At 41.4% G+C, this 14,996-nt stretch overlaps 1 protein-coding gene across 1 annotated transcript in view; it reads right to left on the bottom strand.

Moving 5' to 3' along the window:
* The window catches only part of LOC136116533 (homeobox protein invected), a 31,997-nt gene extending 18,668 nt beyond the window's left edge, over window positions 1–13,329 (bottom strand). Inside the window, exon 1 of the mRNA XM_065863134.2 lies at window positions 11,724–13,329. Coding sequence (XP_065719206.2) covers window positions 11,724–13,041 — 1,318 coding nt within the window. The 5' untranslated portion in view covers window positions 13,042–13,329. The remainder of the gene's footprint in view (window positions 1–11,723) is intronic.
* Window positions 13,330–14,996: the final 1,667 nt, after the last annotated feature.

Below are 14,996 nucleotides of genomic sequence, written 5' to 3'. Positions count from 1 at the left end.
TAGGATGGGACTATATTTCTTCCTAAAAAGAAACTTAAAGTTTTAAAAAGAGCTTATAATTGAAAGGTATTTTTTTTTTAATATTTCCCTGTTCTCAATACCGAAACTTTTAGCATATTTCCGACAACTGTCACTCAATGTACCCACAATAACTGCACATAAATACCCTACAGTTTTTAATCCACATTCCATTGTGGTTTCGATTTCGTTTCTCAACTGCGAATTCAGTTTCGATTTCGTGTCGAATCAAATCAGAACGTCGGATCGGATACCAGTAGCCAATTTTGGCATAGAGTCAATTGCAATTAATCAATACCAAATGTGGGCAAACGCTACAAAATAATTTAACCTTTAAAATGGCAATTAAATCGCTGCCCGATCGGTTTCGAATCAAAATGGTATCGAAATAGTTGTTCGCTGTTGTTGGACAATTAATCGATGTTGAAGGCCCTCGCGACCCGCAGACAATTAAATAACAAATTCGTAGAGTTGAGGTAAACGCAAAAACGTAAAAGATCAACAAATTAATCGAGATGAAGTCGAGTTTTGTGAACCCATTTTTGTGTTTCTAATTAAGCAATTTCGTGGCGCGTTTGCCTGGCGATTTTAAACGCGAGCGCGTTAATTGCCGCCTCAAGTCGTTGTTATTCTGGGAAATGTGGGATTTGGCCAAGAGTGGCCGATGCCGAGATCGTAATTGACCGTGATCGGTAATGACTCACAGAGATTACGAATTCCAGAGCCCATTCATTCCTTTGCTCACTCTCAATCAGAGCGACTCAATGTCAATGCACTCGAAAGCGGCAGAATATGTATCTCAGACAGAAATACGTTTTAATCAACTTATCAAAAAGTGTCAGTCAAGTCGGCAATCAACATTTGCAATGTGTGTGGTCCCCACATCATCGTGCGATCCATCCCCCCCATTCCCTCCGAAAGTCGGGTCTTCAAGACCCCGCTAGCTGACTGACACCGAACTTAAGTGGCGCACAGCCGCACACGGATGCCCAGATACAACGATACACTCAGATACTCAGATACTCTGACGCACAGATACTCGTTCTCACTCCGAGCCAGTTTTGAATGCAGGCAGCTATCTATGAGCTCGTGGTGGACACTCGTCAGCTGGCACTGGCTAGAGCTCCGAGCCATCAATCTTATTGACACTGTTTCTTTTATTTTTACACATTTTTTTTCGACGTTGTAAAAAAAAAAAACCAAAAATAAAACTAAATCGGTGGCTATGTGCGAGTGCGCCCCGAAGCAATTGAAGCAGTTTAACCGATCTCGATCTCGAACTCGACCAATTGAGTTTCCACGCACACCAAGTTTGCGTATCTTTTGAGGTTGAGTGAAGCCGAGTGGAGTGCCATAATTTGTCGCTAATGGATCGGTTCATAACACGATATCACCCAGTGTTAACAGGATTTATCGGGGGGATTTGGCAATAAATTGTATTTATTGATGTCTCGATTGATCCCAATATCCAATTAAGGCATGACTGTATCTAATCAAAAATGAAGAATTAGTAAAAGTTACTTTTAATTTTTTTTTGTAACCATTTCCCATTTATTAAGCTGATTTATCAGTTTACCCACAAGCCTACTTTGGCAAATTTATTTCACTACAATAAATTCCTTCAAGCTTTCCCCTCAAGACGCATAAATTCACTGGGAAATGCAATTTAATTACCCGAGATGAACTCGAATTGGCCACCAGGGCAGTAATGATGACAAAAGTGATCATAAAGCTGCCTCCTGCGATCATCAGCATCGTCATTATCATCGATTGTCAGCGACTCCGAAGTAGGATTCGCATTTGTTGTGATTGTCACAATTATTACGCACATAAATCGCAATGAAACCGGCAACAGGCCAACGACAATCGGCAATCGGCAATCGACGATCTGAGATCCCAGTCAACTGATGATGAGTGGAGGCTGTTCGAAGATCGAAGATCGCGACGATCACGAGTCGGGAATCGAGAATCGGTAAATGGAATAACCGGCGTACATCAGCCATTGGCAAGGCCGGCAAATTGAGTAGCTCCACTGTGTCCAACTGATCGCAGCTACTGGTTAACCTGATCGGATCCGCTCCTCAATCTTATCCCCTGTGTTTAGACTTGACGATCAGATCTGCAAGAAGATCATCTGTGTACGCAGCCATCAGTGCTTAGGATCAAGGCAGTTAGAGATGGGTGTTTGTTATGTGAAATATCGATATTGTTAATCGATAATCGAACTTTATTAAGGAGATCATGTTTCATGCAATTATAAGACACCATACCATATATCAACGCAAAATCTGTGTTCCTGTGTAAAAGAAAGACCCTCAATATACTTTTCAAGACTTAACCCCTATGAAAAATGTTTATTTCTCAACCTTCAAAACCTGAAAATTACAACTGCCTTAATTTGCAGTATATCCGTTAATTGGTTCCTTCCACTTCCTCCCGGCATTTCGATTCGTTTATCACATTCTCACGCACCCATCTCCCAAGCCATCAGACATCGGACTGTCTGCTCGTGGTGCATTTCATTAAGGCTTGTTTCTAACTGCTTAATAAAATTTATTTGTATGCACTGGAACGACGTCTTCGGTCCCCTTGTGAGGCAGCAGCCTCGCTGGCTCCAACCGAAGCCTCATCTTCGGCCCCAGCTCCATCTGCAGCTCCATCTCCATCGCCAGAGTATCTTTCTGTTGGTCTGCGAGTACAGGACAAGCTTAAGCGTTGTTCGTGTTCGCTGTCAACTTGGGTGGTCCGAGAACTTGGCTCGCTGAACAACAACTTGGATGTGAAACGAAGACCAGGGGGCTTACGGGGCCTCCAAGTGGCTCCCCCTCACTACTCGATTGCTCCGTCCTTAGCTTGTGACTCAGTTCTGGAGTTGGGGGTAGCCTGCTCCTCCGTATATAGATCAAAGTTAGACAATAGCTGATCCCCAGTTGACATTGCCTTCTTTCCATTCTATCCCCCCTCCCCCCTCTGGCGCCTTTTGCAGAGGCTTCCTGGAACGAGGCTAGAATCTCTCAATTATCCACGGAGTAACTAACCAAACTGATTATTTACCCAACACTCGACGGCTGATGGCTCCACCACTTGGCCCCATCCCATCGGTGAACCAGTTTTCTGGGCTCGTACGCCGCCTTTTGTTTTCCCACTAACACTCCAAAGTTGGCCAAAACTCTTTAGAGATGATAATGAAGCAGTAATTCCAATAAGTGTGACTATCCGATTTCTCTGCGGGCCCCATCTTCATCAGCATCGTCTTGGTCGTCATCATCACGAACAAGTAATTAAAGCGAAACAAGTAATAAACAAACAATAAGACGACGTCCAAGACGCCGACGCCAAACATATGTCTGAAATAAAGGGAAGCATCAGCGACTCGCTGGGCATGCAAAGTATCTCTTTTTGGATTTTTTTTATTATTATTATTATTTTTGGGTTGGGGAAAAAGTGAAACCAAGGGAACCCAACTCGCTTCCCAATTAAACTTGACAAATGCGGCTGACCACACACACGCACTTCGATTCCCCGACTTCGGATATCTGTCGTGACTGACTGACATAAAATAATCAAAGCGATCCCTGCAGATATGTCAGGCTGTATGACATCCACATCAACATCTTCCCGGCCATCCGAGAGCTGTCAAAGGAAGTCACCAAAATTTCCCCACACCAAAAGCCCCTGGCTCCGATCTCAGATGATCATCGAGGGCATAAACCCAGCTTGGGTGCGAGTTATGTGCCTCAATTAACACCAGAAAGGCCAGCGGGAAGGTGGGGAATGGGTTAAGTTTTGGGAGGTTATACTAGTCCACTGCGTGGAGGGTTACTAAAGCTATAGTGCCTTGTAGGGCCATGGTTTATATTTCGATTAACTTACTGACCAATTTCAAAAAGTAATGATTTCACTTCAGAGACAAATATCTACAAATAGGTATTGTGAAGTTTAGTCGAAATTTAAGTAACTGTTATATGACCATAAGATATATTCCGATTCAAGTAAAGGTTCTTATGAAGATAATATCATGTAGTTATTTGAAGTGGTGGCTTGCAATGCATTACCGTCAAGATCACAAATTCAATAGGTCATAACAGTCATAATGCTATAAGGGCAATTAAAACACCAATAAACTTCTCCCGCCCATTAAGACACTCCCAAATGTTCCTAATAAAACAGTATCTTCTTAGCAAATCTTAACTACCGCCTTAAAACTTTCCAATCAATTAAATGATAGCTCCCAACAATGGTTTCAAACCTGAAAATAGTGTCAGCTACCGAACTGAAAAATGAGTTCAATTAAGGCTGGCCGTCCGCGAATACGACTCGATCGGATCGGCGATCTATTGAAATATTCAAATCGCATGTCGAGTAGGTAGACATGACCACAACTGGAATCGGCTGGGCTTATAAGCTCATTATTAGTGACAGAATACCGAAGCCGGGCCTGAGTGTGAGCAATAAATAAACGATTAAGTAAAGGCAACAATTCGTGTGTGTGTCGGCCGTCAAGCTTAATTAGATTGCGATAGAGGCCCAGAGTTCTCTCGATTCGAATTATCATTGTGTGCCCCACAGTCTGTAGTCATAATAATGAGGCTTATGGGGATTATTTGTTTGTTTTTCCCTGATGCATATTTGGCTGCGAGTGATTGACTGATTGACTGATTGACTGCCTGCCCGAAAGACCGAATGCCAAAAGGGAGACCCTGCCCCATTCCGTAACCTCCCACGTATCTCGAAATATTATTTGCCTGATCAATGAAGTCATTTGCTTGTAGAAAATATTTTGACAGCTGTAAATATGTATCTCCACACCCCACGACTCGCTGTTGCCTCGTTTTCAAATTAACACAAATGAAGTTATAAAAATGATTTTTATATGCCATGCCCAAGTTATACAATATGAAATCCCAAACCCAAATGCGGAAACTTGTCTTTCATTTCATTTCAATTCAACATTTTTGTTCGGTTTCTGTTTCGGCTTCGTTTTTTATTTTTATTTTTTTCCTTTGCTTTTTGGCCAACATGGGTGGTCTGTTGGGCCTAAGCTCGTTGTCGAGTCTTGATTGTTGTGATCTTGAGGTTTCTGTTACATACGAAATTGAAATTTCTGAATTTTTAATATTTCTCTTTTTGTCTTTACGACTTTTCGTCGTTCGATGGAGCTTGATAGAGTCAAATGATAGATAAGCAGGTCGCAGTCTATTGAGTGTGAAATTGGGCGAACACGAGAAGGTTGGCTTAAATAATGGATAACGAAGATTTTACACTCCAGCTGTCAAGTGATTACTACGGTGTTTTGGCTTTGATTAGTAAATCTATTTGGAACTGAAATAATATAATAATAAAGAACTGGTCCTAATGGTGATATAGATACGCATTTTAATACTACTGAATGTATTCTTCTAAGCTTTAAAAAGACTCTACCCCAATGGTTTTCATTGTCTAATCTACCCCGCTTTTTCGCTCTATCTTAGGGTATTCGAAAAACAATTACAAAATGCCTGGCCAATGCCCAATTTCAGGCCATATTAACTGTTGAGCAGAAAATGCAACTGTCCGCAGCAGCAGTTTCAGTTCACATTAACCAAATGCGGTCAGCAGTCCAGTCACAGTTTAAACGACATTTTTCGCTGCTGCCGCTCTTATCGTGCCGCAGGTTTAAAAAAAAAAAAAAAACAGAGATTAAATAAGGGGCAGGGGGCGTTTGGGGCTGCGGGTCTGACAGTTTTATTACCAAGGCGCATGGCTGCTTTTTCCAGTTGCGGCAGTTGCAGTTGCCAAAGCCTTAAAAGGCGCTACTAGTTGTTGTTGCTGTAGTTGTTGCTGTTACAGTTGCTGCCGCTGCATCGTTGTTGCTTTTATTGTTGTGTGTTGCTTGTTGGTTGTGCGATAAGTTAACAGTTGAAATTAATTTTTGTCACTTCATAAATCGCCGCGTCGGATTGCCATTGCCTTTTCCACCTAACACCCATCCTACACTAAAGAAAATGAGATCCTTTTAAGGATAGGAATTTAACCGGGGATTGCTTAATTGTCAATATGGTATCAAATACTTTGGTTCATGTGTGATTGAGCCATAATAATAATATTAGTTTGAGTTTAATTAGTATAATAAGGAATTTAACTATTTACTTTCCTATAGCAATATTTATGGAAAACATAATATCCCAAGATCTATTGATCTTCCCTTAAAATTTTAGTATGAGCTTCTCATGCTAGGAATTCCACACTTTAAGAAACGAACCCATTCTATGGGCCATTGCCATTGCCTTTTCCACCTAACACCCATCCTACACTAAAGAAAATGAGATCCTTTTAAGGACAGGAATTTAACTGGGGATTGCTTAATTGTCAATAGGTATCGAATGCTTTGGTTCACGTGTGATTGAGCCATAATAGTAATATTAGTTCGCGTTTAATTAATATATTAAGGAATTTAACTTCCCTATTAGCAATTTCAATTTTATAGTGCTTATTGGAAACATAATATCTCAAGGTCTATTGATCTTCCCTTAAAATTTTAGTATGAGCTTCTCATATTAGAATTTCTACACTTTAAAAACCGAACCCATTCTACACCAAAGAAAAAAGGTACTTTAAGGACAGTCTTTTAACCTAAGATTACTTTTTTGATAATATGATATCCAATACCTTATGGTTAATTGAGCCATAATAGTTTAAGAATCATATATATATATATATTATATTTTATATATGATATTATATATATATCATATTTTATGTCAGAGTCTTTTTGAAATATGATCTCTTCAAATCATTAGTATCTGCTTCTGATTTAAGGAATACGTTATTTTAAAAAACGACCTACATTTTTTAACGATTAGCTTTTCCCTGAGTTACTGTACTTTTGACCCACAAAAGCCCCTCCAACGTAGCACCCAGAAAGTGGTAGAGTGAGCGCTTAAAGTACACTCATTTAATAGCTTTTTACCTATCTAACCACTCACTTGGATGGAACTTTCTTAAAGTGTTCGCCAGGAAGGAGGCTAACACATAAGCCGGTAAGTATTTTCCTCAATGGCTCAATTTGGCGGGCAAAGGGAGTGGGATAGGTGGACGTACGTAAGTTCCCCAAGTTCTCTTGAGGCTCTGGATATCGTGATTATCATATGACGTGACAGCCTCGCATATTTATGAATGCATTTGGGTCATAAACAACGTGGTTCTCGGTGTTGTTGTTGCGTTTCCAACGCAAATTGCGCACTTAAGACGTAAAATCGTTTTGGTTAAGAAACTTTTCGTGTTCCTATCATTGATTGAGTTCTTTGATGGTTGCCAATAATAATTTCAGGCTAAATGCGCTCTCCCTAATTCGGGCTCAAATTGGCCCAATTGCATATATTAAAAGATATGGTGAGTAGAGTTCAGGTTTATGGGTGGCTATGATATCACCCCATTAGGATTTAATTGAATTGCCTGTTTACTTACAATGCCTTTCTTTTTTTTTTATTTGAAATCACTTTAGCTAACCCGCGGGTGCCATTTAAATTATAATGGGAACAAGGCTGACAATCACCACCAGAGGCTATAATTTAATTTTTAAATTACTGGATCTATTTAATAGAGAATATTATTATTGCTAAAGGGGTACTATCAGCACTTATTAGAAAATCACTCATAACTTTTCACCTTTTAAAGTTGACCTGCACTCAATTGCTTTTTTTAACCCCTTCTTCTCTTTTGTTTAGAGCAATTTCCTAAGTAAATTTTCCATTTAGAACATGCAAAGGCAGCGCGCAGGAAAAGAAACTTTTCCAGCAATTTTCCAACAGAGATGAGAAAATCGTGGGCCTTCGAGGGGGATGGGGTAATTGCAGGCCGGTGTAATTGAAATTCGTTTGTTTATGTTGTCATTGTTGTTGTTGTTGTTTCTGTTTCTCTGGCTGTTCGAGACGCGTCTTCTGCGCAAATTGAAAATTACTTAATGGTTCAGTGGCGATCGCTGTCGCTCCCGTTTTCCCGCTGGCCCCGCTTTCCCGCTTCCATTTTCCCGCTTGTCGCTGTCTCAGCTACCGGTTAAATGGGCTCAAAGTGCCGGACAAATGCGAAAATTGCTTTCCACCATACTGGCAAAGTTCAGAGGGGGGGTTCTTAGAAAAAAAGAGGTGAGTACTAAAAGTCTATCCAAGTTCAAAAACAAATTGTCTATCTTTTCTGAGACTGTGTTAGCTAGGTCAGGAAAAATATATGGTTTGAGTACATAAATATTTAATGAATAGGTTAGCATATGACTGATCTTTCATTGTTTATACTCACAAAAAAATTCCTAAAAAGCAGGCTTTAAGGTTTTGTAATTCCCCTTTAAGTGGTTATAACATGTCAACTTTTTGTGAAACAAATTGCTCTATATCCTGTTATTAAATAGAGTTCTATAGTGGGGTTGTCATTTTTATTTTTTATAGTAATTTTAATAACATACCAAAATAAGAAGGGGCATTTTTTAGGTGCATCTATAAATATTACTTTAATGTTCACTAGCCCTATAAAAATAACTTAAAGGAGCTGAAAGATAATTAGTGGTTTCTGTTATATCCCTATATGGTTTTCGTTACAAAACTAGTTAAAATCATCCCTATATGTGCTTACTGAATCCTCCATCAGTGATGTATATTATTAATTGCTTATTACTTCTTTTGATCATCCAATTGCTTTATGTATATTTTGATTAATCCTTTAGATCGCACTCATAATTGCTAGACGCAAACGGTAAACCGAGCATTAGCCACTCCCTCTCATATCTCCAATAAAATCCATAAAATATGGCCCGGCAATTTCCAAGATTAAACGCAATCTTGTATCGATTATCAAAAGCTGTTCGTGGTTTTATTATAATGCCATTAATCTGCATCGAAAATGGCGCACAAAATAGACCGTACACATATGCAGCTCGACAGCTTCCCATATGTTAGCCATATACCATATATCATGTGGACCACAAATGGCCGTTAAATGCAATTAACTAATTTGTTGTCGAATGTACGTTTTTGGCAACTGTTTTAATCGCCTACGCCCACACACGGAATATGTTGCATTAATTTGTCAAATTAACACCTTTGTTGGGGATTATAAAAAACTTTTTAATATTTTTTCCCCCTTAAAACCGCCACAGTAATTTTTCAAAAGCAACAAATTTATGACTATTATGCCGTTCTGGCATTTTAATTTGCCGATTTTGTAGCTGACTGGGCCAAATCTCACGCTACATCATTGTTTGCCAAGGCAGCTGCACTCAGCAGCCACAAGCCAACTCCACATGGCACATATATATATATATATACCTATAGGTATAGCCACTCCGAAAACGTTTCCGAATCGGAGGCCCAACGATAACAACGACAACGACGCCATCGCCTACAACATTCATTCAAATTATGGAACCGCACTGCGATCGAGATCTCGTTTTAGTCACGCTAAATTTATACAACGTACAAAAAAAAAAGAGCTTTGGAAAAAACCTAAAAATGAAACTGAGAAAATGAAAAAGCCACAACAGTAAACACACCTTAAAACCCCCGGAGCGAGTGAGACAGGCTACTTTTAGAGCGACAGGGACAGCCTGTGTGGAGGGGGGTCTCGAGAAAAAAAAATCGTTTCAAGTTAATTAGCGAACGCGACAAAACCCACCCAAAAGCGTAGATTTATGCACTCGGAATTCGTTTTTGGGGCTTCAGTTACGAGACTCTCTAAATAATTATGGGTTTGACATCCATCAGCGTAATGAGTAAATTGCCCAGGTATTATACGAAATTCAGTTTATTTGGGGCAAGCTTGTAAGTTGTGGAAAATTGGGTATTAGGGAAGTTTGATGGAACCATTTTTCTATTAACCAGGGGAACTTTATTGCTGGGAAAGCTTTTGATTGTTGATTAATGGGGCAGAGTCTTATATTTGAAAGTTATATTTTTCACATATCTATAAAACGTGTGGATAATTGGTTAAAACTGTCGTTACTGCTTAAACGAATGAGCTTTTCAATCTTACAAATTGCCTCAAATGATACTTAATAAAGCAATTAAACTTGAGTCGTTAAAGTGAAGTAACCCTCGTTGTTATGTGATCAATTAAGGTTTTTTATAATGAAAAAAGTCGAATAATTCTATTCTAGTCAAGTCTTAAATGTAATGAAATGGTGCTATAACATCTATAAAATACAATAAAATCTCCACTTCAATGTTTTTACATCATAACAATTAAGTAGACCTTCGGAAATACTTTATAAACAAAAAACAACCTTATAAAGCTAATAAAGGTAAGCTCCTAACACAAAATGGCAATCATCAAGTGGTTTGAATCACTCTCATTTCCCCACTTGAACCACATGATCCATGGATTTACCAGGGATTCCAGGGGATTAGCCAAAAACTATCAAGGAATCCGAATTGCTTGTTCAAACAGCAATAAGCCACCCCATAAATGAACTCCCCAGCATATGGAGTACACCCACCCACCTATCCAAAATTCCCCCCCAAAAATGTAACCCATGAAATTATTAGGCAAACGATTACGAATTCCCTGCGGTGGCATAAACTAAATTCATGAGAGTGCCATGATTGCCGGGAGGTTGTTTTAGGGTTGCTCTCGATGGGATGGGGTGGTGGTATGCCCCATTCACACACAAGCACATGCAGAAGGGGTTCGGGGGTGAGTTCATAATGAGCTTAAGTTATGTTACATAAGCCATAAGGACATGAAAACCACTCGAGCAGACACTTCACTTCGGGGTGAGTGTATTACGTCCCTTTCGCACTCGCCAACTATTTCGGTGGTTGGCAAACTAATGAGCTGTGGGTTGCTGTGGTTTGGCTCCGTTTGCCTTGGTGGCTCTGTGGTGTCTGTCGCTTGTTTGCACAACCGCTTTATGAGCCACCACTCAACAACTCGTCTCCTCGAGTGTGTTTGGGTTTGGAAAAGGAGTGAGTGAGTGAGTGCCACACGGGCACTGAAAGAAATGGCGACTTAAACTTAAAGTTACTCGAGGAAAGATGGTGAGATAGGTTATAAAAACCATATCCTACTTCACAATGAATGGAATTAATAGGGGAAAACCAAGGGCGTAGCCAGGTATGGAGAACATTTATTTTTAAAACGTTTTTTTAATCAAGATCATTAACGACTATTATTAGTTTAACCGATATAATAAGTACAAAATATATCCATGCTTTTTCTAATACCAAAACTTTTTTCGGTCCCCCAGTAAGGACTATTCTATAAGGCCCCCTCCCCCTAATAAAAATTCTGACTACGTTTGCCCTTGCTTAAACTAAACTGGTAAAAATTTCTACTAAACCTTAAGCAAATGATCTAAGAAACTGATTACAAATTATAGAGCTTCTGTGTAGAGCCGTCGGATTTCGGAATCCATTGTAAAAATTAAACCTTTTGAGTCCCGAATAATATTTTATAAAATACATAAACCCTCTCTCCTGAACAAAGTTACACTATTGGATATTCACTTAAAATCTTAGATTACATTTTCAAAATCATATTAAGAACCAATATAATATTTAATTACAAATGTTAGTTCAAGGAAAAAATGCTTATAAGCACAGTCACAGCTTTAAACATTCTGGAAACGTAACCTATTTAAAATTTCGATACTTTTCCGATAAATCTATAGATAATTATACATCCCTAGCACAATTTATCTTAATTATAATACATTTCCTATTATTTTGATAAGAACTCACCTGAGCTGGGGCGATCGCTGTAGCGGGTGCAGTAGACCCACGCCGGCCAAACGATGGGCGTGCCCGAATCCTCGCCGGACTTGCTTCCCGATCCTCCCGTTCCACCCGCCGGTGGTGGCGACTTGACCAGATCCACTGGGGCCACACTCGTATTGGTGGTGCTGCTGCTGGTGGCGGTGCTATTGGAATCGTTGCTGTTACTGCAAATGTTGGCCAGCGAGCTGGAGAAGCTTAGACTTGAATTGGCCGCCGCATTGGTTTGGGCCAGATTCAAGGGCTTTCCGGATTTCTTAGGCACCTTCAGGGGAGTTCTGCTGCCATTGGTAGTTCCGGAATTTTTACTGCCACCGGTTATACCGCCACTCGCACTGACGCCTCCCAGATTGCCACTCAAAGCACCCATCTTGGGCAACCTGGAGCCAAAGTCCGCTTTCAGGATGTTATCTATGCTGAATTTGAGAGCCCGCTCGTGAAGATTCTCGTTGTTGTTGAGGTGATTCTGCATGTGATGATGGTGATGCACTTGGTCCCGCTGCAGCAGCAGTTGCTGATGCGGATGGACAGCTCCTCCTGGTCCCAGACCAAGGGCGGTGGCCGTCAGCTGAGCCAGTGCATCCTGACCGCTGGGCACTGTGGCCGCCGCCGCTGCCGCCATGGCCATTTGGAGTTGTTTTCCCGCCGCCGCTGCCGTGAGTGCGTTAACCCGGGCGGCGGCCATTAGATGCATCTGCTGCTTCATTAGCTCCTCGGCGTATAGCTGCGATTTGCGCAGGAACTCCTCCTGGAAGGAGCTGCCTGCGGAGGGGGGCAACTGCTGCAATAGCTCCTCGGGGGACAGGGGTGGACCTTCACTGGGTGGCAGAACGGTAGTGGTGCTGCTGAAAGCCGACGGTCGGTAGATCTGACTTATCAAAAGCCTCTGCCTGGCCTGAGCCTGGGCGGATAGAGCCGCCTGGGCAGCCTGCGATTGCTCCTGACCGACGCTCAGCACACTGGTCTCACTGCAGCAGCTGGCCTGATCCTCCAGATCCAGATCGGGCTCCTCCTCCGCCTCCTCCTCATCCTCGATGTTCAGCTGCTCCTCGCATTCGGTGTGCATCTCCTCCTCCTCCGCGTCCCGCACCTGCGGCGAATTGCCCGGCTGAGCCAGCGGCAAGGGCAGGCAATCCGGATGCATGGCACCCACTTCCTGGCCACCTCCTGCTCCTCCTCCCGCTCCTCTCACTCTCCTCTCCTCCTCCTCGTGGTCCTCTGCCTCCTGCAAGGAGGGAATGATCAGCTTCAGCGGGGGCGGTCGGCTGCTGGCCAAGGTGGACATCAGTTTTTGGGAGCTTAGGTCTTCAGCTTAAAAGTTCACAGCGACCGGAACCAAAAGCCGACGGCATTTCAGGGCAACCGGTAATCATTAAAAACATTAACTGTTAAACGGAAATGTATCACTTCGATTGGCGAGGACAACGCGCTCTCCACTTCGATTAAGAATTGGATTTATTTGTGTGATGAAAGATCTATTGATACGCCGACGTTAATCCGCTCGCCCGTTTGAAAAGTAACGTGCGCTGTTACGAACCGCCGACCAACTGATTCTCTCGCGAACTGAAAGCAAAGCGAGACGGCTGCAGGCTGCAGCTGAGAGCCGCCGAAAGAGAACTCTCTCTCGCACACGCTCTCTCGCAGTTTCCATCCCGCTCTCGCTTTTTCGAACATCCAATCAGCGGATGCGGATATGGGCGGTTGGGGCCCTACGGTTGTCCCGCTTGCACGCACAGCCTGTCGCCTGTCAGTTGAGGTTATGTTAAGTGTTTGTATATTTGTTAATTAAGTGCGTCGTCGCTCCAAAAAGAGAAGAAAAAAAAAGAAGGCAAAAGAAAATAGGGATAAGAACGAACTACACTCCATTTCCATCTGCGCCTTGTCGTTTTGATTATGCGCTGCAGCATTTAAGTCGTAAATCTCACTCTATGTAGGCTGCCCTCTTCCCCCCTCCTCTCTTTTGCTCCTCTTTGCGGTCTGGCATCTGCAGTCCTTTTTTGCAGGCATCCTCCGTCCTGCTTATATACCCACACACACACATATGGGCGGACTGGAGTCTGTCTGTGTGTGTTTATGTACAACACATGCCACAGCCTCCCCATCTCCCTCACTCCTTCGTCTTCTTTTGCTCTTTTGCTTACTTTTTGTTGTTGCCCCGATACAACGAACATTTTTGCGCTTTTTGATGTCATTGTTGTTGTTAGCTGCGCTTTATAAATCACCACCACAATTTTTGTTGCCCCAACATCTGCCGTGATTTCATAATTGCTTTTGATGCTTTTTTGTCGCCGTTTTATTGTTTGTTGTCGTTTTGCCTTCACACATCCCATCGGACAACATTGATGATAGTTCTGCGTAAATGAATACCAATACACGTGCAATTGCATATGCTTAATCACAGGCGTAGGCTGGGAGGCATTCGAAGGGGTTTTTAAGAGGATGGGGTATTGAACACAGTTTTTTGGTGTTTCTTTTTCAAAACTGTTTTTAAAGTGTGTCAAACCGAAAGGAAAATCTGTTTAAATAAAGTAGGTCCTTTAGGATAAAAATGATATAAGCTGATATCAATGTAAATGGATTATATATTTGATCCCATATAAAAAATTATATTGTTACATATATTAAACCTGGGCAGATCTGGAGGTATAGATTGCGGGAAGAGTTCCGATTTGGAAAAGTTAATTAAAAGGTATTTTTTTATGGAGGTTGTTTTAATTTGGGGGGAGTTCACAATCTGTTCATACTTGGAGAACATAGTTTATGATTATGATGATTTAAACACGAATGCAGATTTACTAAGCTTTTAAATATTGTTATTTTAAGCATTATAGTATTTTAAATCAGTTTCATTGCAGAACTGATTCATCTTTTATAAAAAAAAAACCCTTTCTATTTGACCCATTTGAGCACCCCCTTACTTCCACCCCTGACAAATGGACGGACATGCGTATGTTTTCAGCTTGTCTAATTGGCCAACATATTGCATTGTTGCACTGCTTTGTGATCATAAATCTGTATTTAGCTTTCCTTTCAAGTATTTGTGACATTTTTCGTCCGACATGTGTGGGGTGAAAACGGGTTTGCCCTGCTTGAAGTGAGCTTTGTGTTGGGAATGCTGATCACTCTTTTAATTAAATCAGAAAAACTCAGTCGAAGTCGTATTCGACAAAAAGAAACCTAGGGAGGGCTGCATTAATTTGCAGTATCTTCGCGCAGAGCTCTTTAGCGATTATGTCGAGT

This window comes from Drosophila suzukii, chromosome 2R (assembly GCF_043229965.1).
Source record: "Drosophila suzukii chromosome 2R, CBGP_Dsuzu_IsoJpt1.0, whole genome shotgun sequence".
NCBI classification, from domain to species: Eukaryota; Metazoa; Arthropoda; class Insecta; order Diptera; family Drosophilidae; genus Drosophila; species Drosophila suzukii.
This window is presented reverse-complemented; position numbering and strand designations above follow the sequence as displayed.